This window comes from Leucopleurus acutus (genome assembly GCF_964270905.1).
Source record: "Leucopleurus acutus genome assembly, chromosome: 11".
In the NCBI taxonomy this organism is placed as follows: Eukaryota; Metazoa; Chordata; class Mammalia; order Artiodactyla; family Delphinidae; genus Leucopleurus; species Leucopleurus acutus.
The window spans coordinates 15709225-15730771 of NC_139152.1; the positions used below are offsets into that span (position 1 = coordinate 15709225).

General features: G+C 39.3%; 1 protein-coding gene across 6 annotated transcripts in view; it reads left to right on the plus strand.

Annotated features, from left to right (window-relative positions):
• The first annotated feature begins 15198 nt into the window (after positions 1 to 15198).
• The window catches only part of PLEKHA5 (pleckstrin homology domain containing A5), a 243100-nt gene continuing 236751 nt past the window's right edge, over positions 15199 to 21547 (plus strand). For 3 of the 6 annotated variants that reach the window (XM_082851139.1, XM_082851141.1, XM_082851140.1), the window contains exons 1-3: positions 15201 to 15602; positions 15752 to 15831; positions 18140 to 18197. In XM_082851139.1, coding sequence (XP_082707265.1) covers positions 15511 to 15602; positions 15752 to 15831; positions 18140 to 18197 — 230 coding nt within the window. In that variant the 5' untranslated portion in view covers positions 15201 to 15510. Of the gene's footprint in view, positions 15603 to 15751; positions 15832 to 18139; positions 18198 to 21547 lie in introns of all 6 variants that reach the window. The other 3 variants (XM_082851148.1, XM_082851147.1, XM_082851146.1) reach the window with 2 other exon arrangements.

The following is a 21547-nucleotide window of genomic DNA, read 5'->3' on the forward strand; positions in this document are numbered from 1 at the left end:
ACCACTGCGCCACCAGGGAAGCCCCTACGCGGTATATTTTTGATGACTAAATGAATAAGCCTCTAGCACTTGGAGGCCAAGGAGATTCCTCCTTTGGGAAAACAGTGTTGCAGAGGGAGAGAGGCCCCCAAAGAATACTGTATCCTGTGTTTCTGGCCTGGAAATCCCAGATCCACTTACATGAAAAGTAGAGATGCAAAAGTGGAGATGGGCGGAGGGCGTGAACCTGTGGAGCTGAAGGAGAAAGCAAACTCACCAGAGTCTGAGGGCAAAGGAGAAAATGTCCTTGGATAGGAGACGAAGATCTTCCTTTCACATCCTAAACCGTGACTAATCTCCATTGAGAAGCTCCTCTTCTCTCTCATCTCCTTCATATAATAAAGTGAGATGGACCCTCGTGAAACTGGGCAAGGCTTTAATTGGATGGACTGAGGGATAATTGTAAATGCTAAACAGAGGTATTTCAGATTAGTCATATCTACATGCAGGAAGTTCACCAGCGACACTGAATGGCATTTAGCATACTGATTGGCACAGTGTTGGTACTCAATAAATACGTGTTGCATTGATCCACAAATGACAGAAAGAATAAAATAATGAAAGAATGAAAAGGGAGTAAATGAATCAATCAGATGCGGGGGCCAATCCACAACCTGCACCATGTAGGTGACTGGCTAGCGGTATCTTCCAAACCATGTCCCAAGGAACACTGGGTCAGGGACATGCTGAAAGGTCCATAATCATTTACATTTGAAAAAGGCAGCAAACTATACCATGGAGATTTTTAAAAATGAGCATTAGCTTATTAAGGGCTTTGTTTAGCTTTGTGTGGTTAATAGCATGGAACGTTTTTCCTCTGTAGCGTGTTCAGTCGTCTGGCTCTGATTGCTGAGAAATTTGAAGAACTGAATAATCTCAAAGTTTGAGAAACACATAAAGCTAAAATTGAATTATAGGCTCGAAAGATTAAGTATAATACACATTCAAAAACAAGAGCCATTTCTGGTCTGAAGCTGTGCCATTTTTCAAAATTTCTGTGGTAGTTGAATGCTGTTTTAATTTTTATGTTTAACATATTTTTATTATGGTAAAATATACAGAACATAAAATTTACTATTTTAACTTTTTTTTTTTTTTTTTTTTGCAGTACGCGGGCCTCTCACTGTTGCGGCCTCTCCTGTTGTGGAGCACAGGCTCCGGACGCGCAGGCTCAGCGGCCATGGCTCACGGGCCCAGCCGCTCTGCGGCATGTGGGATCTTCCCGGACCAGGGCACGAACCCGTGTCCCCTACATCGGCAGGCGGACTCTCAACAACTGCGCCACCAGGGAAGCCCTAACATTTGTTTTGTTGGAGGTTTACAGGAGCATCGTGACCTGACCTACATGGACAGCTGCAAGAACAAAGGATTCCAACAACAAGAAGTTTGCAGCAACTAACCACGTCACTCCCTCACCTGGTCTTTAAAGATGCTTTGTGGAAACCCTTTGGGAAGTTTGGGGTTTTTTGTGCACGAGCCACCCATCTCCTTGCGTGGTCCTGTAATAAACCTTTCTCTGCTCCAAAAAAAACAAAAACAAAAACAAAAAAAAACATAGTCTTTGTCAAATGGACACACTAAATAACAAGTACAACAGCCAAAAGTCAATTATTCCATTTGGATGAATTTTTCAAAGAGCATCTATCCAGCAATACACCCACTCCTTCCTTTACCATACACAATTATACATAAATATCTGTAGTGTAGTTACAGAATATTGGTATTCTGATTCCAAATTGACTTCTATTTGTTATAATTTAGCTAAAATCCAGTTTTTCATGAATAAAATGAATCTGTCTCTAAATTCTAAGTTTAGATAATTTACCAAGGGTATTGTAGAGTCAATTTATACTTTAGTTGGGAGATTAGATTATATGACCTGTAAGAATTCTTTCAACTGTAAGGGAAATATTTCAATTCACCCAAGTTTATGATGGACATTTAGTTTAGTCTATCATGAGGTTTTATATATGAACCTTAATTCTTAATTTTTCCCAATGGTAAAATATGGAATTGCTACGCTTCTCTAGGCATTTAAGAAAATGTAGATTTTCATAGTTAAAAACAGGTGAAAAAAAGTTTGTTTTATTATAAAGATAAAATATACTCAATAAAGACCTATTAGCAAATACAATGAAATAAGTTTCTAAAAAAAATCTAATTACTAAAAGTTAATCACTGCTAACATTTAAGTATGTGTCCTTCCCTGCTTTTCTAGTTATAAACAGACAGCCAGTTATATATTACAAACATTTTCCCATGTTAATAGTCCTCTAAAACCATGTTTTTAAAGACCATGTATTAACAGCATAGGTATACCAAAATGTGCCTAACAAAATCCAAATTCTTGGGCATTTATGAGAAAAAAAATCACTGTGATGAACAACTCTGTACATATAACTTTGCCCACATTTCTTATTATTGTCTTAGGATAAATTCCAAGAAGTATTATTTCTGGGCCAAAGAGTATACCCATTTTAAGACATTTGTCAAATATGACCAAGTTGCCCTCCAGAAAATTAATACCTATTCACCTCTCAGTGGTAGTATATGAGCATTCCACCTTCCCCACAACCTCTGTAAAAATGGATTTTTTCCCCCTTCAATTCTTTTTCTGCACCCAGTGTTAAGTAGTACTTAAGGAAAGAAATTGTCTTATAATTGTTTCCTTGATTCTCAATACAGTGCCTGCCATATAGTCTGCATTCAAGAAATATTTATTAAATTAAAGAAAGAATGAATATATATGATTCTAAGTTAAGCATGAGGTGAATATGGAAAAATAATAGAATGTAGAGGAAAAAAAGAAAAACTAAATAATGAAGCAGGAGGCTAGTTCTGCTCCTAACCAGTTTCATCACATCAGGCAAATAATTTAACATGTCCAACCTCTCCTCAGGACTGGCTTCGTGGACGTGCAACGCTACAGTCACATAGGGCCCTGCCCTCAGAGAGAGCTTCTGATTTGTTTAATGCTCTGCTGTCGCCGTCTTGAAACGCCTAAAAACTTTTTAACAAGGGCCCAACGTTTTCATTTATGCGAACTGTGTAGCTGGTCCTGCCTCAACTTCCTCATCTGTAAAACATGATAAAAAAAAAAAAAATGAGGCCCATTCAAGCCACAGCAATTGTGATGCGATGAGTTCTTCCTGAATACTACCCAGGTGGCTACTGTTGAGGTATGTAAATATCTTGAAACTATTTTGAGAGTCATTCTGATTGCCTGATGGAGATCCTTTGTTCTGTGAATCACTCAGCCCTTTTCTCTAACCCGTCTCTGTCAGTGATTTCCTCCAGCCTCTCTCTTCTGAATCAGCTTCATTATTGCACTGGATTATACTGTATTTACACCTGCAGTACTGCAGCCATTAAATTTTAGGATGAAGGAACTGGGAAAGAGAAAGTTACTCCTGATGATAAATTCCTCTGGTGCGAAAAGAAAGAATTATCCAATATAATTTTCTATGATGAGGGTATTGAGCAGAAAAAAAAAGAAAAACTTTGAAAAATGAATCTGAGCTTCGAAACTTTAACTCGCAGATAATCCAAATCATGGAATAGTATGGTTCCTTTCTTTCTTTCTTCCCTTCTGCCTTCTTTTCTTCTTTCCTTTATTCCTCCCTCCCTCCCTCCCTCCTTTCTTTCCTTCCTTTCTTCCTTCCTTTCTTCTTTCCTCCCTTCCTTCCTTCCTTCTATTTCTAAAAGCAATTCATCTCCACCCCCAAATTAAGTATCATGTCATAGACGAAAATTCTCATATACAACTCTTTCAGAAGGGAACAAAATCTCCTGCTCCAGTTTTATTTTGGAGTAGTCATTTTGAAACTAAGTGATGGACTATAGAGGAAAAATCACTGCAAGTTGCCCAGAGATGGGAACAGCATGCAAATTACTACTGATTTAAATTACCTTCCTTTCTTCTCCACTCTAGAAAAATGCCATGTTTATTTTAAAACATTTATATCTGAGCATTCCAAGCTATTTCAAGATGTTATCTGTTTCAACACGCATAATGAAATGTGGTGGGTAAATATTCCGCCATTTTACAGAGAGATGGAAAGTGAAAACAACCGGCCCAAAGTGACACAAGGCTGAGATCTCTGAGCCTAATGTTCTTTGCTGTTTCTCAAAATGTTTAATAAAGCACACTCCCGTTAATGAACTGGAACCATTTGGAAGCGTTTTTTTAAATGTTTCCTAAAATGTTTACTCTTAAGACTTCATTATACGTAAAACAAACTAGATGATATAAATCTACTTGACAACCTGGTCTTGCCCCTAATAAGTAGTGCTTTTCTACAAAGCATGTGTTCAGGAGAATGCTGATGATACTGGCATGGTTGGTGTTCTGAGCCTCTCCCTGAGACCTGGGTAGACAGAACACAAACACAATGTAACACATGTCCATCAATGCAGAGTTCGCAAAGACACCTATTTTGGTCCAAGTTTTCTGTCAGTTTTGCTCTTTGTTTGCAATAATGTGAAAACACATTGGCAATGTGTAGTCATAGGGAGTAAAGTAGTGTGACTATTTGAAAGGTCAACTAACTTTTAACTGTTATAGTTCAAATTAAGATTTCAAAGAAATTGTCTAATTCCCAGAATGAATTAAACTGGCTTCTGTAAGGGCCTGCCTCACTCTCAGGAAATAACAGGGTAAGCAAAGAGACCACCTGATTCATCTAAAAAAGTAATTAGGTGTTATTCAGGCATAAGGCAAACTTTGTATAAGTAATTTTGATGTGTGTGTGTAGATTCACACATTCATTCTTTCACTCTTTCAAAAAGTTATTATCTGACATGTACTAGGCAGTGTGTGATAAGGTAGATACACACACTATTACTTATCTGATGATACATCAGATAAGATTAGATTGAGCTGAGAGCAGCAGCAGATTTCCCCCTCCCCAAAAACTTCATTAGCTTAATCAAGATAGAATTTAATTTCTCCCACACTTGTAAGTCTGAAGGAAGCAGTTTAGAGTTGTTATGTTGGCACTACTGCCTGAAGTCCCTAGGGACCCAGGCTACATCCAGGTGTCTGCTCTGCATCCCTTGGGTGTGGCCTTTCTCTACTTCTTTCCAGATGGAGGTACAGCCATCCCATCCACATCCCAAGCAACAGATTGAAGAAGAGGAAATAAGCAGAACCAAGTATTTGCCAACCATCTTTTAAGGAAATTTCCCATAATCTGCCATACATTTCTCTTTTTACATCCTACTCACCAAAACCCAACCAAAGAGCTCATATCTAAGTTAAAGGGTGCTTGGGAAATGTGTCTTTAGTTCATGCATCCATGTACCCAACAAAAAAATTCAGGGGGTATCTAAGAGGGGAGAAGAGATGTTGGGGAAATTATCAATTTCTGCCATGCATGGCCCCAAACCTCTTGTACCTAATTCTCTAATAGAGCTAAAGGAGGGAGGAAGGAGGGCAGAGTCAGCTTACACTATAATTTACCAATTTCAAGATACTCTTCTCCCAAGGCAATAGAAATAAAAACAAAAATAAACAAATGGGACATAATGAAACTTACAAGCTTTTGCACAGCAAAGGAAACCATAAACAAAACAAAAAGTCAACCTACAGAATGGGAGAAAATATTTGCAAACAATGCAACCGACAAGGGCTTAATTACCAAAATATACACACAGCTCATACAAGTCAACAACAAAAAACCAAACAACCCAATCAAAAAATGGGCAGAAGACCTAAAGGGACATTTCTACAAAGAAGAAATACGGATGGCCAACAGGCACATGAAAAGATGCTCAACATCACTAATTATTAGAGAAATGCAAATCAAAACTACAATAAGGTACCACCTCACGCTGGTCAGAATGGCCATCATTAAAAAGTTTACAAATAACAAATGCTGGAGAGGGTGTGGAGAAAAGGGAACCCTCTTGCACTGTTGGTGGGAATGTAAGTTGGTGCAGCCACTGTGGAAAACAGTATAGAGGTTCCTCAGAAAACAAAAAATAGAATTACCATATGATCCAGCAATCCCACTCCTGGGCATATATCCAGACAAAACTATAATTCAAAAAGATACATGCACCTCTATGTTCACAGCAGCACTATTTACAATAGCCAAGACATGGAAACAACCTAAATGTCCATTGGCAGATGAATGCATAAAGAAGATGTGGTACATATATACAATGGAATACTACTCAGCCATAAAAAAAGAATGAAATAATGCCATTTGCACCAACTTGGATGCAACTAGAGGTTATCATACTAAGTGAAGTAAGTCAGAAAGAGAAAGACAAATACCACTTACATGTGGAATCTAAAATATGACACAAATGAACCTATCTATGAAACAGAAACAGAATCAGGGACATAAAGAATAGACTGGTGGTTGCCAAGCGGGAGAGGGGTGGGAGAGGGATGGATTAGGAGTTTGGGATTAGCAGATGCAAACTGGCATATATAGAATGGATAAACAACAGGTCCTACTGTATAGCACAGGGAACTATATTCAATATCCTGTGATAAACCATAATGGAAAAGAATATGAAAAAGAAAGTATATATGTATGTATAACTGAGTCACTTTGCTATACAGCAGTAATTAACACAACATTGTAAATCAACTATACTTCAGTTTAAAGAACTATTAAAAAAAAGAAATCTTTGTAGAGGTAGTGTTATTTAACAACATAACTCAGGTAACACTTTCTCCAGGAAGGCCGCCTCCACCCATGGTTGCAAGATGGATGTCCTTTTTACAAGCTCTCTTCCATCTTATGCAGTATCTATCATAACATTTATTACCAATATAATATTTGTTTATCTCTTCTCCACTCCCTCCCACCCCAAGTTGATTGTAATGCCTTGAGGGCCATAACCTGAATTTGTATTCTTTCTATTCCCAAGTATCCCTAGCCTAGGATGTGACATACATTATTAGATTCAAGAAAAGTGTCTATTACTTAAATTGGATAAATAAATAAACTTCAGATAGAGGCTCTCTAATCAAATATAATAAAGCTAGTTACCATAGAGTAATAGTATAATAGCACCAAACTTTTTGCTTACGAACAGAAGTGATACTTTTATTTTCATCAATATTTAGAATATCATCTAATCATCTGAGCATGTTAAATATTGTTGACAAACTTAGAACTCATTGCATTTTGCTGATGATGAATGTTATGACAATTATAAAAATTTAAAAATCATCCTATTATCAAGATTGCCCCCCCCCAAAAACTCTCTTAAAATACTTTAGTAGAAAACATGAAGAACTATTTCTATCTTCTCTATACAAATGATAAAGCTGGGCTCAGAATGACACAAGTGGAAATAGACTAACACACATGCCTCTAACCAATATTGTTTCTTAGGTTTATACCCTATACAATTCTAGCGGGGCAGACCTCCAGTGGACAAGACTGTTGTCAAAATGCGTTCGGTGGCTCAGTCTCTCCTTCCCTCTGTTACCCATACACAACTTTGAAAAAACAGAAATTTCAGCTGATACGATTTTTTTAAAGCCTTTTTCATTTCAGACCTATTCATCTCCTATGTAATTATTCGTAATTTTTTCTTGATTTTCTTAGGTCAAACATGCATGTTCTAAAAAAAAAAATGCATGTTCTTCAAATCAGAAATTCAACTGTTGGGATACTTCTGAATTTACAATTGCTTGGTTTTAAGATAAATGTAACCAAAATAGAAGAGCTTTGTTTAAAAGTTTCCAGTTTTTTTCCCCATCGCACTGTACACTGTTATGTTATGATTCATTCAATTACTAAACATTTGTTGAATACTAACTATATACAAGGCAGTGCCTATGATAATACAAAAATTTGCATTCACATTACATTTTCCTTAATTGGGACTATACAATACATTACAATTAGCTACAGGTATTCTATTTTAGGTTACTATTTATATAATTCTACATGTAACTGAAACATAGACAGTAAGTTGAAAACTGAGGAAAATTGGTTAAAAATCAAATATATACATATACATATATGTGTACATAATTTTCTATAATAAGATATGAGTTGTTGGGGAAAATTTTTCTTGCTTTAAGCAAGTAGTGACTCAAAATATTAAAGAAAAATTATTCAGAGAGTAAAACACTAATGATGAGGAAGGAAATGACTCCCCTTCTTTCTTTGTTTACTCCTTGGGCTTAGAGCATGAGATCTGATAACTTTTATCACTTATAGCTATACACATAATTAGTGATTGTAAGTTTATTTGTTTTTTCCTCCAGTTCATTCAGCTATCTGATTTTCTAAGTACTACGTATTATTTTTTATCAATATTACTTTTTCTAGGAAGAACTTATATTCAAAAGAAGGTTCCATAGGGCCCTTTAACAAGTTACAGACAATGCTGAATCCTTTCTGTCCTTCAATATCTCACTCAATAGAACTCAAATCTTAGTATTCTGTAAACCAGGTAGACAGCTCTATAGAAAGCAGCTATTTTCATACATTGCTATGCTGGTCTTGGGCCCATGCCATTTTTTTCTCTTCTATATGGGATATTCTATAAAAAGCTAAAGAGAATGTTAAACCTAAGAAAGGAAAGAAACATGACTCACTGGCAAGTTGCAGTAATAAAACACAGAATTAAGTATCAAATCAGGAGTGCTTCATAAAATATGGGGCACTATGTAAATATCAGTACCATTATTCAGTCACGTAAGTAAAGTTTATTGAATGCTAGGGGATAAAGATAAATAAAATATTTTCATTTAGGAAGTTAGGGAGGAGAAAGAGATGTCGACTATGAGAACAATTCAGTAGAGAAGATACGGCAACATGACGGAAGGAGCAGCTAGGTTGGCCCTGAGGAATCAGGGATGGTTTCCTAGTGAAAGGAAGTCTTGAGCTAAGAACATAAACGTAAGTAGGGGCTTGTTAGGTAAACAAAGAAGAAGACATTCTAGGGAGAGAGAGTAGTGTGTACAGAGACTTGAAAGAGCTTGGCTTGTTCAGAGAACAGTAGGCTGCCCTATATGATGACCCTGTAGGTGGGCAGGGCTCGGATCAAGAAGGGTCTCCAAAGCCAGGCAACAGCCTTTGGATTTGTCTTCTAAGGTTTTTGAGCCACGAGAGGATTTTCTGCAAGAAAGGAACATGATCAGATCTGCATTTTCAAAAAGATCATTCTGGTAACGGTGATGAATGCTCATATTAGGATATGAGGAATGAGGAAGAGGGTAACTTGGTGATATATTTAATGAATAATTAATACAATTTATTAACTGACTGGTTGTGGGAGGATGAGTCTGAAGTTTCTGATGAATTTCTTCGTGAATGCTGGGACCATTCACTAAGAGGGGAACACACAGGGTGGTGCAAGCATTTGGAGGAGAAGTGACTTGTTTGGGAAGGTTGAGCTTGAGTCCTGGGGGACCACCCAGAAGGAATATTCCAGAAGGAACATGTCTAGAAGGAAATTTGATATATGGTAAGGAGAGAGGTCTAGGCTGGAAATAAGATTTAGGAATTATTACCCTATCAGGCAGTGGTTCTCAGACATTAGTGTCTATAAAATCACTGCAGTGGCTGTTAGATGCCAATTCCTTGGTCTAATCTTCAGAGGTTCTGGTTGAATGGTCTAGGAGAGGCCCAGGAATCAATACTGAAATAAGCTTCCTGGTGACTGTGCTGCAGATGGTCTAGAGCAAAGAGCAGGAAGAGAACTACATGGAAGTGGCATCAAGAACCCCAAAAGTGGAAAGTTTCAAGGAGTGGAGGTGGTGACATGAATACAGCAGAGAGGTCAAGAAGTGTTGGAGCTGAGGGCTTCCCTGGGGGCGCAGTGGTTGGGAGTCCGCCTGCCAATGCAGGGGACGCGGGTTCGTGCCCTGGTCCGGGAAGGTCCCACATGCCGCGGAGCGGCTGGGCCCGTTAGCCATGGCCGCTGAGCCTGCGCGTCCGGAGCCTGTGCTCCACAACGGGAGAGGCCACAACAGTGAGAGGCCCGCGTACCGAAAAAAAAAAAAAAGAAATGTTGGAGCTGAAAGCATCCACTCAACTTGGCAGCCTTCAGGGGAGACACTGGTGACTCAGAAGAGCAGGTGCAGTGACGCGGTGAGAGCAAACACTGGCTGCAGTAGGTAGAGAGTAACTGCAGGTAAGGAAGAGACCTAGTGAATGAAGCTTGGTTAGGAAGGGAATCCCTCATGGACAGAATTTGAAATCTAATGTCCAAAGGACCAGGTTCAAGCCCTAAGTTTGCCACTTAATGGCTAGATTATATAATATCTTCATGGAGCCCATTTTCTTATTTATACTATGTTAATAATGTCTATGTACAGAGCCATATGTACAAGTTAAATATGATACTGCATGTGAAAGAACTTTGCAAATTGCCCTTCCAAATTTTTCTATTAGCAAACCATCTGAGTAGCAGAAAACCTAAACAGTTATATACAGCAGACATCTTACTTGTGTCTGTCCACTGTGACAAAACATCCCCACCTTCAGCTGTTGGAATGTTCACCCCATGAAAGCAGAGGACTTTAGAGCAAAAAAGAATCATACGTAATGTCCTAAATAGACCAATGCCCTTACTTTACAGATGAGAATCCAGAGGTGTGAGACAGGAATGGAGGTGAAATGATTTATTCAAAGTCATACACTAATTCATGGCAAAGACGGGCATAAATTCAGCCAGACTCCTGACTCACTCTAGCCAGCCCCCTCCACCTGCATAATAACATACTTCTTTTAATTCTCCACCATTTAAATTTTGGTCTTTCTCTTTTACAGCAAAGAGAGAAGAAGGTGATTGAAGCTTTGCTGACCGGGATAAAGGAAGAGGTGTTTAATTTGACCAAGTCCGGAGGTTCAAGGGTGAGTTCCTTGAATACATTTTTGATATCCATCCCTCTGAGTCTCCAAGCCTCGAAGCAGATGCCAACTTATTCTAGAATCCCAGCTGTAGTAGAGGGACCAGCCAGCAGCAGGGTTATTAGTGCTGCTACATATTTCTTTCAATTAATCCCCATTTATAATTGAAGAGCTCTCCAAAACATTAACATTAAAAGACTGCAGTTTGAGATAGGCCTTGAGTGGTTCATGGGACACCCTTAGAAAGCAAATGCTAGAGAAGGTTTGTTTCTATCAGAAGGATGGAGATGCTACTTCCACGCTATACTTAAATATTTACATCTCCATCTTCCTTTCTAAGCTGCCCAGAGCAGGCCAAGACTTTTGATTCCTCTCACCCAGCAGAATGGCTGGCACACCATATATAGTAGGGATCCTATAGATGGTTATTGAATGAATGAGTGAAATAGTTTCATCCATAACTCTCTTATCAGTTTATTCCTTAACAGAAGAAGAATCCCTAATAAATTGACTTCTGAATATTATTTTTCTTCCCTTAGACCCTCAATCTCCATCTTTTCTACCTAGATTTCCACTAAGCTAATTGTAACCTCTATTTTGCCCTTCCTCACAACTTTTCCTGATACATAACACTCTATAGTTGACTAGTTAAAGGAACTGTTTACAATATTCTTTATTTTGTGAAATAATAATGTAACAAAATATATAAGGTAACACAAATAAAGTTGGAAAGACAACCTAACCAAAGTCACAAAACTTTGTTGGTAGATTTTAACAAACATTAATGTGCATGAATGAGAAATGTTTCTTGATAGTAAAGAAGAAATTTCTCTCTAGAGCCTCTTTCTCTACTTTCCAGAGCTTACGCTTTTATCATTTCCTTTAAAAGGGGGAGAAACTTGATTTGCTGTTTTCTAAGATGTCACTTTGTTCTCTTTCCTTTCACATATTTTAAGAAACTTCCCTTTGAGTTTTTCTTGTCACAGTATGTATTTTTTCTGTTATATTTGAACTGGAAGCTCTTTAGGACAAGGATTGTCCTCTATATATGGACAGAGCGATGTTTACTTTTAGTGCTCAGTACTTTTAAACCTCTTCTTTTCTTCAGAGAAGGGGCACTAATCATAGGCTAATACACCTCAAAAAGGTAGATCATGATGTATGAAATGGAATAGTTTCATAAGACAGAAAATAAAAAAATACAATAAAATGCAGAGGTTAGATATGAGTTTAGGTCTGAATCAGTTATTGAAGAGGTACAGAGTGATAAAAAGGGAATATGTTACTGGGAAATAACTCTGTTGGGAGGTCAAAGCACTGGGAAGAACATGAAATTCAATAACCATCTGAGTACTGACTCAAGGTTGGGAAGGATTCAGTGATGAGGAAGACATGATTCTTCGCCTCCTGCAGTGAAGAAAACACACATGTACACACAACTAGAAAGCAAAGCGGACCTGCATAAGGCAACAAAGATACAAAGAAAGGACATTCTAGGAAAATTTAAAGAACAATACAGCTTTACTTATTAAGGGTGAAAATTATTCAGAGTGCCTCACATTCTAATGTATGAAGCTGGTTTTATTGGTTCCCGGAAGTCACGAGGGCTATTATTTTCCCAAATCAGGAGCACTTTGTATACGCCTCATTTTGTACATTGTCACTAAGTTTTTTATTTACTGCCTTTCCTAAATTTTGGGACACATGGAATTGTACTTAAGATTTTAGGTTACTATTTAAGCACAGCAAATGTGATTTCATAAGATACACATTTTTATTAAGTGAATCTCTATCACTTTTTGAAATATGCCTTGCATTAATGGATCTTGTAAATCAAAGATTCACAACTAAAAGGAATCTCCAGACAACATATGGTCCACTTAACGACTTCTCAGCAGTATTTGTCAAAAAGTCAAATGCTATCGCTGGACTAACAGGTACTAGATTTCTAAAGTTATTATGATATTAAAGAGTCACTTTAGATTTTTCAATCTGTAATGATAGTACAATATAAAGTCAATAGCTCTTGATTTTCTTGCTATGTTACATACTGACCACTGATGGTAATGTGAAACATTTCCTGCTATTCACTGATTTAAAAAACCCACATTTTTCCAGAGACTGGGCAGGAGATAAGAGGTCAAGAAGTAATGAAATGAAAGAGGATAATGCAAAGGAACCGAAAAGAGAAAAAGATTAAAGCGATGTTATTTTTTTCCCCTGTGTATGCAGATGGACAGGAAAATTATAGCAGTAATTGCAGACTCCTTTTCACCAAAGACAGAATGGCCTTGGGGAATTAGGGTATGAGAGAAAAAGTCCAGTGAAACTACATTCTCATCCAGGCTCCACCTGAGTTGCTAGATTTGGCCAAGGTCATTTACCCTTCTGTGCCTTAGTTTCTATAACTGTTGAAAAAGATTTTTTTTTTTAAACAACAGAAATTTATTTTCTTTATTTCTCACTCCTTTTTTTTAAAAAAATTTATATTGGATCAGTTGATTAACAATGTTGCGTTAGTTGCAGGAGTACAGCAAAGTGATTCAGTTATACATATACATGTATCTATTCCTTTTCAAAATATTTTCCCATCTAGGTTATTACAGAACACTGAGCAGCGTTGTGCTATAGAGTAGGTCCTTGTTGGTTGTATAAATATATTTATTTATTTTTAACATCTTTATTGGAGTATAATTGCTTTACAATGGTGTGTTAGTTTCTGCTTTATAACAAAGTGAATCAGCTATACATATACATATATCCCCATATCTCCTCCCTGTTGCATCTCCCTCCCACCCTCCCTACTCCACCCCTCTAGGTAGTCACAAAGCACCGAGCTGATTTCCCTGTGCTATGTGGCTGCTTCCCACTAGCTGTTTTATGTTTGGTAACGTATATATGTCCATGTCACTCTCTCACTTCGTCCCAGTTTATCCATCCCCCTCCCCGTGTCCTCAAGTCCATGCTCTACGTCTGTGTCTTTATTCCTGTCTGCCCCTAGGTTCTTCAGAACCTTTTTTTTTTTTTAGATTCCATATATATGTGTTAGCATATGGTATTTGATTTTCTCTTTCTGACTTACTTCACTCTGTATGACAGACTCTAGGTCCATCCACCTCACTACAAATAACTCAATTTCATTTCTTTTTATGGCTGAGTAATATTCCATTGTATATATGTGCCACATCTTCTTTATCCATTTATCTGTCTATGGACACTTAGGTTGCTTCCATGTCCTGGCTATTGTAAATAGAGCTGTAATGAACATAGTGGTACATGACTCTTTGAAAAAGATTATTTGCCTCTTTAGTGATTGGGAAGATAAGATAATTCTTTAGGGGCCCCAAAAAGTGGTCAGAAGAAGGTGCTATGAGAAAACCAAGTAGTACTATTATTATTGAGCTGTGTATCCTGTTGGCATGAGTCATCTTGCTGCAAAGACACAGAAGCAATTCCAAGTGTGGCTGAGCATCAGAGACAATTAGAAGGAGGCCAGTGCACTTAGCCGGTGTTAAGGTAGATTTTAGTTGCATTGAAATCTGCCCTTTACTCGTTCAAAAAAACCAAAGCCGGGGGACACTTTTAAAATAAGTATAGCAATGTGATTATACAAATAGACTTTCAAAATATTAAAGCCAGTTTGAATCCATGGTTTGCCACTTAGTACTATGACCTTGGGCAAGTTTCTTTAAACTTCATTTTTCCCATCTGTATAATAGCATCTATAGGGCTATTGTAGGGACTTAAAAACGTACAGGGTTACAAGGACTCAAGAAAGTTAGCTATTATTGTAATTTATAGGAGATAGAAGAAAGTAGAAATTCAGATTGATAAATAAGTGAATCTTTAAAAAAAGTAAGAAAAAGACAAGTTTGTATTTTATAAAACATTATATGATTCAAGGGGTCTAGGAAGAGGCAAACTTGTTTTGTCAAGTCTGAATCCACCCCTATTTCATGAGTCTACCGCAACCCGTCAAACCTATGATATCTCGCACACAAAACACAAACAGGAAAAACCTTCCGTGTGCTTCAACAAAAACAGCTTTACATTCTAAAGCCACCTATATATATTTATATATATATATTTGTTTGTTTGAAAAATCTCTTGGATACCCAGTAGCTCTTTTAAAACAAATCTCAGATGCCGTGTTTCTGTTGTTTTAAAGAGAGAGCAATCAGAGGAGCGCGGATTAGCTCCCTTTGAATCTCCCTGGGGGCTGGGAAGCCTTCAGGCAAAGCCCGGGGGGCAGGACGCTTTTTTTTTTTTTTTTAATCGATCTCCGAACCTTCGCTCCGGCGGCGGGGGCGGGAGGGGGGCGCGGGTGGGAGGGGTCTGGCCGCGGGGCGCGGCGCCGCTCACCCATCCCCCCACGAGCGCGCGGCTGGGCGGCCGGCCGGCGGCCGCGGAAGATGCGGAGGGGCGGCGGCGCGGGCCCTACCCAGCCCGGGCGGCGGGGCGGGCGCCGCCCGAGGGGGTAGGGCGCGCGCGGGGGCGCGCCGGGCCGGGGAGGCGCGCTCCGGCCGCGCTCGCTCCGCGCTCCCTCAGCTGGTTCGCTCGCTCGCTCCCTCCTCCCTCGGCAGCCGCGGCGGCAGCAGGAGAAGGCGGCGGCGGCGGCGGCGGCGGCTGGGGATCAGACATGGCGGCGGATCTGAACCTGGAGTGGATCTGCTCCCTGCCCCGCTCCTGGACTTACGGGATCACCCGGGGCGGCCGAGTCTTCTTCATCAAGTAAAGAGCTGGGGACGGCGCGGGGGCCCGGAGGGGGCGGGAGGCTGGCGACAGAGGGGAGCGAGCCGGGTCGGTGCCTCTCCGGCCCCCTCGGCTCCTCCCGCGCCCCCACTCAAGCCCCGTCTCGGCCCCTTCTCTCACCCCTGCAGCGAGGAGGCGAAGAGCACCACCTGGCTGCACCCCGTCACCGGCGAGGCCGTGGTCACCGGGCACCGGCGGCAGAGCACAGGTAACGCCGAGCCCGGCCGGGCCCGAGCGGAGTTGGCTTTCGCCGGGAGGAGGCTGCAGAGCCCTGGCCGCCCACCTCCTGCCGGCAACCTGCCCCGAGCCGCCGTCCCCGGGAGGCGGCGAGGTGGGGCGGAGGCCGGCGGGCGGGGGCGGCCGCAGGTAGAGGGGCCGGGGGACTTCCCTCGAGTCTCCGGACGCCCCTCTCCTCCGTCTTTGATCGCCACTAGCCCACGGCGCCCTCTGCCCCATCCCAACCTGCTCTTCCCCCACGCCCCTGGGTGGCCCACTCCCTTCCCCCGGGAAACCTGGGATCCTGAGTTTTTCCTCCCGCGGCCACTCCTGAGTGCTCCGACCGCCCCCCGGGGCCCCCCCCACCTCACCCCTCTTTCAACCTTTAGGAAATCCTTTCCCACTCCCCTCCTGCAGCCCGAAACCCTGCCTCTCGTCCGCGGGGAGAATGTGTCCACATCCTCCCCCTCCTCCCCGGGAGCTGCCTCCCTCCTCCTGTGCGGCTTCCTCCTCCGAGGTGGGACTTGTGGGTAGGTGGCTGTTGGAGGAGGAGGAGACGAGTTTGGGGATGCTTCGATCCTCTCCGCGACAGAGCGGCTTGGGAAATCTGCACGCTTTCCCTCGTGCCCCCGGAGGAGCAGCCGGGGCAGGCATTTGCAGCTGCAGTTGCTGGCCAGCCAGATTCGAAGTCCCCGGCGGCGGCACCGAGGTCGCACACACTGCCAGGAGGCGGTGGGCGTGCTGGGAGGTGTCCTGCGGGAGGGCACTGGTGCCCTGATAGGAGAGGGTCGCCGGCGAAGCATATCTTCCTGGTGCCTTGGGTAGCTTGTTTGAATGCTGCTTGTGAGTTGAGCTGGAGGAGAGCTGATTGGAGCTTCAGTGCTGGTCTGGCTTTCTTTTGTCATTCTTTGTGTACATTCTTGAAACTTGTTTGTCTTTGAAACGTAACATGTGTTCTCTTCCTGGCCTGCCTCTGTTTCGGGTGATTGGAAAGGCTTGAGAACAGTTTGGGTGGAAGGTGAGGCCGGCTTCAGAAGTCTGTAGAGCTTGCCCTCCGGGATACTTCTCCAACTCTGAGATTCTCTTAAAGTTGCCAGGATATTGAACAAGCCTGCCTTCTCTATTAAATTCTGGAGTTCAGCGAAGTGACTAATATCTCTAAATTTGCAAAAAGGTGGAGGAGGAAGGGGAAAGCTGGTATAGCAAGCATGATGAGGTTACATTTTTAAGGCATTTCTGACTAACGCGGCGTCATATTTCTTAACTCCCTGTCGTCTTTGACTTGAATGTACATTTCAGTGTTTTGCATACGTAAGTCAACTTTGATGGCCTCTTTGCCTTATGGATAGTAACAGGTTTGTGTCACAAGAGATAATATGATATTTATTTAGCCTAATCGTCTCGTGGAATTATTTTGACTATGTGAAATATAAATCATTTGGCTATGTGAAATATAAATCTTTATCCTATTTACCCCCAAGGATTTGATAACATTCACACCTCAGAAAATTTTATTATATGATTTCAGGTTAATTTTATTTTTGAGAGATGATCTTGAATTTTCTCTGGTTTGGTTTACTTTGACTTTGTACACACATCATCGGTTTTTTATTTCAGAGCAGTATTATGGTTAAATCCAAGACACTGGTGGTTTGTAAGTAATATGTAGCACAGAATGGTGCCATCGTTCACCTGCATTATTGCCAGGTTTATTACTTGAAACTTCACATCTATTAAAGTCAAGTCTGTAGAAACACACATGTAGGTATAAGTATGTGATTTCAGATTTCTTTCCCCCTAATTAAGTACTTAGGAAGTTCTTTCTCATCAATGACACTTCCTGGATGGATTCACTTATGTAGCTGAAAGATATGGTCTTACATAGACACAACATACCTAGGAAGAAGTGGGTGTTACCTTTTACGTATAGTCTTTTTCTTTGGTTTTGGGGGAGTTTTTGGCCTACCGTTCAAGGGTACTTACCTAGGATTACAAGGCATCCCTTTGCTTTTTTGGCTGCCAGGGCGTAGTTCCTCTCCGCTCTGATCAAAGTGTATAATTATGTCAGATAACCTCTAATATTGTTGATACTTTTCTGGTGGCTTTACATTTGAATTGCCATTTTCCCAAAAATGATATTATATCTGAGTTTTATTACCAGTCTAATGCTTTTGGGGGGGTTACAAACCTACTTAATAAATGAAAATAGCTGATCATGAAAAGGAATAATTAAAATGGTTTGAAACTTACTGTGCTGTTCTATCGATGTAATACTAATGGTGAAATGTATGTTTTTTTAGATTTGCCTACTGGCTGGGAAGAAGCATATACTTTTGAAGGTGCAAGATACTATATAAAGTGAGTTTTTTTAATTATGATTTTTTTCCTTGGTAATTCAAATGTTGTGATTAACCTTTGGTTGTGTGTCTAGGTATGATCATGATTTCTTAAGGTTTATTGTATTATATTGACTTTATGCTTTATGAGTGTTGGAATTTTGAGGTAAAAGATGACACTCTTAGTTTTCTTATGTTGTTTGCCTGGACCTTCATTGATTTGGGAGTTAGATCATTTATGGCCGCGGTTACATTTTTGGTGCCTCTGTATATATTTTTGAGTGATAGCGCATTACAGTATTTTGTCTTTAGTATGTTACCTTTTTTTTTTCTTTTTAAGTGAATTCTGTTCATGTGTATTTTGACCAGAACTATAAGTAGCAAAAGTGATGTAAAGCTAGATTACCGTTTGATGGACAATAACAGGACTGAAAATAAAAGTAAATAAATAAGGAGTATTTCACAAACATCTGTTGGAACATTTGTAATTTGCCTCAGTTTATTTAAATATATCTAAGTTTTAAAAATACATATCGAAATATTTTACTGGTAATTGTATTTGAATAAAAGGCTTTCAGTAGCACTTACAAGGGACAAATGACCAGTCCTAAAGTTAAATTAATTCTATAGAATATTGAAATAATTTTCTGTTCAGAGTTAACTTGATAGTACTTGGAGACAAATACAATGTTTGAGGGCAATATTATATAGTAAAATTTTTTATCCCTCAAGGGAAAATAAAGGTGGTTTTATCTTCATTTTAAATTAGAAACTGTTTACTTAAGAGCTTGTTTTTGTTGTTTTAAAATTTTTTGTTTAATTTTAAGGAACTGAGGCTTGAAAGAGAATGCTTAAATACAAGATTTGGTTGAGATGTCAGTGGTTTAATAATAATAACAGGTACCTAGCTAAAGGCACCTCTGTTACATTGGGCCCAGTAAGGTATTTTGCTGAGTGCCATTTTAAAGATGATGCCATACTTCACTAAATTATAATTACCTATATGGTTTTAACATTTTTTAGAATGATATTTACATAAAATGTTAAGGGATATGTATAGTATTAGCTATGCTTGCTTTTTTGGATGTAGAAATAGAGAAAGCAGAACTAAGATACAGGAATGGAGTATAGTTTCATGATGTGGTCCTTCTCTGGATATGTTTAATTTACATCTTTTATTTGGAGATTGTGCTGTGCATTGTTAGGTGGCCTAAAAAATAAAGGCATGAGTAAAGTGCAGAGTCACCAAGTATTTTTTCTAGTGGTTATTTTTATCCTGAATTAAAGTGAGTTTGTATTGCCATGAAAAGGAATGCTTCTTTTTTTTTCTGGACAAAGTATTGATATTTCTGAAGAAAGACAGTTTTTTTGGTGGAGTTCATTTATTTTTATCCAGTATAATTTTAACTACTGTACCTTAAGCCTAGCTGATCTACAGAATAGGAGTAACGTTACAATTCTCAATATTATTTAAATGTCGGTGAATGTGTACGTTCTTAGATGAATGTTTGACAGTACAAAATGTTATTATTCTGTGTGGGCCAAATATGTATGTTTTAATTTAGAAGTAGGCTGTTAGAAAGACTGAGTTTTCTTTTGTTTTACTAGCCGTTTTGATTAGAGTTTCTTGAGTGTCATGCCTAAGTAAGTTTCTCAGGCAAATGAGGACAATATTAAGAAAGTGGTAATAATTTTACTTTAACTCAGGATACATTTTTAAACTAGTGGGTTTTAGTCATGTGGTATTGATAGACAGCCAATCATTGTGTCCAAAAGTAGCAATAAAGAATTTATATTATGAAGGTAATTTGTTCTAAAATTGAGCATATTTTAGAAATATACACTCATTAAACTTCAAGTAAAATAACCATTGACAAATACATGATTTGCTGAATGTTGGGTGCTACTACCTTTCCTTTCTGGGTTATATCAGAAGACTAATTTCTTTTAAGATTAGTTAAATCTCTCATGTGGGCTGTAGTTTCTTAGAAATTTTTTACTTACTTGTGTTGTTATGAGCAATTAGGGATGCCTGATCATTCTAATATAATAGGGGCACTACTTTTATCTTAAACGTCACAATTTACAGAGTGCTTTCACATATGTTACCACGTCTGAATCTCATTTTAATCGTGGATGTAGTCAGAAGAATTACTCTTTCCATTGTCACACCACATAATAAAACAACAGAAACATGCCTTTGGAATTTATGGTCTGCAAAGACAGCAAGATGAGAAACAGCAGGAACATGAACTATATTTAGAATGTTCAGAGTAGGAGAAAGGATAGGAGTCTTCAGTAGGAAAGTGTTGGTGGATGTATTTCTCATTGTTGGTTCTTTTTTAGATGAAGGAAGGAGGTTACTGCTCAAATTATAAGAAAAACAGGTGATATAGTGAGCAGGGTGGATTTTATTCACAGGGGAAGAAGGAAGATGAAAGGCCAATAAAAGACACATTGACCATCTTGTTATTCCTAATCCTGCGTTCCTGGGAGGCTCCCAGAGCAAGAACTGAAAGAGACTGAAAGAACTTGAGTTGTTTCTACTTTAGTTCCCAAGTGAAGTACATTTAACTCTCAAGTTATTTCTCTCCTGAACAAATGTTGGTGTTTGTTCAAAATGGCAGAAGAAGAATTTATCTTTGCATAGTATTTTGGTATCAACGACTGCATCCCTGTGGGCATTAAGGAGAAGAACACTCTTGTGGGGAAGAGTTGGAAGGCAGGCCTTGACCCTCTAACACGTTGGAGCTCAGTCTTCCTGTCTTTAAATTAGGCTGGCTGGAAAAGATAACTTCTCAATTCCAGCCCACTTTCAAATTTCTTTGAATTTTATACTATTCTGGGAATTTACAGTATTCTACAAAATAATGAACTCACAGTGCCAAGAAGAGATGATGTGGGAAATGTGGAAAGTTACTTAGCTTTCCTATCCCGGTTAACTGTTTAATCTCCCTCTTTAAGCTTTGTGCAGATAACCATAGATAAGTCTAAGCAGAGCCAGAGCTGTGTTGTGCTTGCTGTCTTTCTGTTGCTGCATTTTGTGTACTTATCTTCCAGGGAGAGCTGTGTGCACGCAGTTAACAGTGCTAACTAATGTCAACAGAGGAGCTGATCAGAGTTGAGTTGTATAGATTTGAGCTGGATAATCAGTTTACTTTATACAGTTTTTGAAATTGGTTCTTTCATAAAAGTCTACAGTTCGGAAACAGAATATATAATATAGAGAAGGTATTTTACTTTAAATCAGTTTGGCCAGAAAATATTAAAATTTGAAAATTCTGTATTGTAAACATAAATATTTAGCTTTAATTTTTTATGAGAAAAGCTTGCTTTAAGCTAACCAGCCTCTTAATTATTTTATTACTTGTG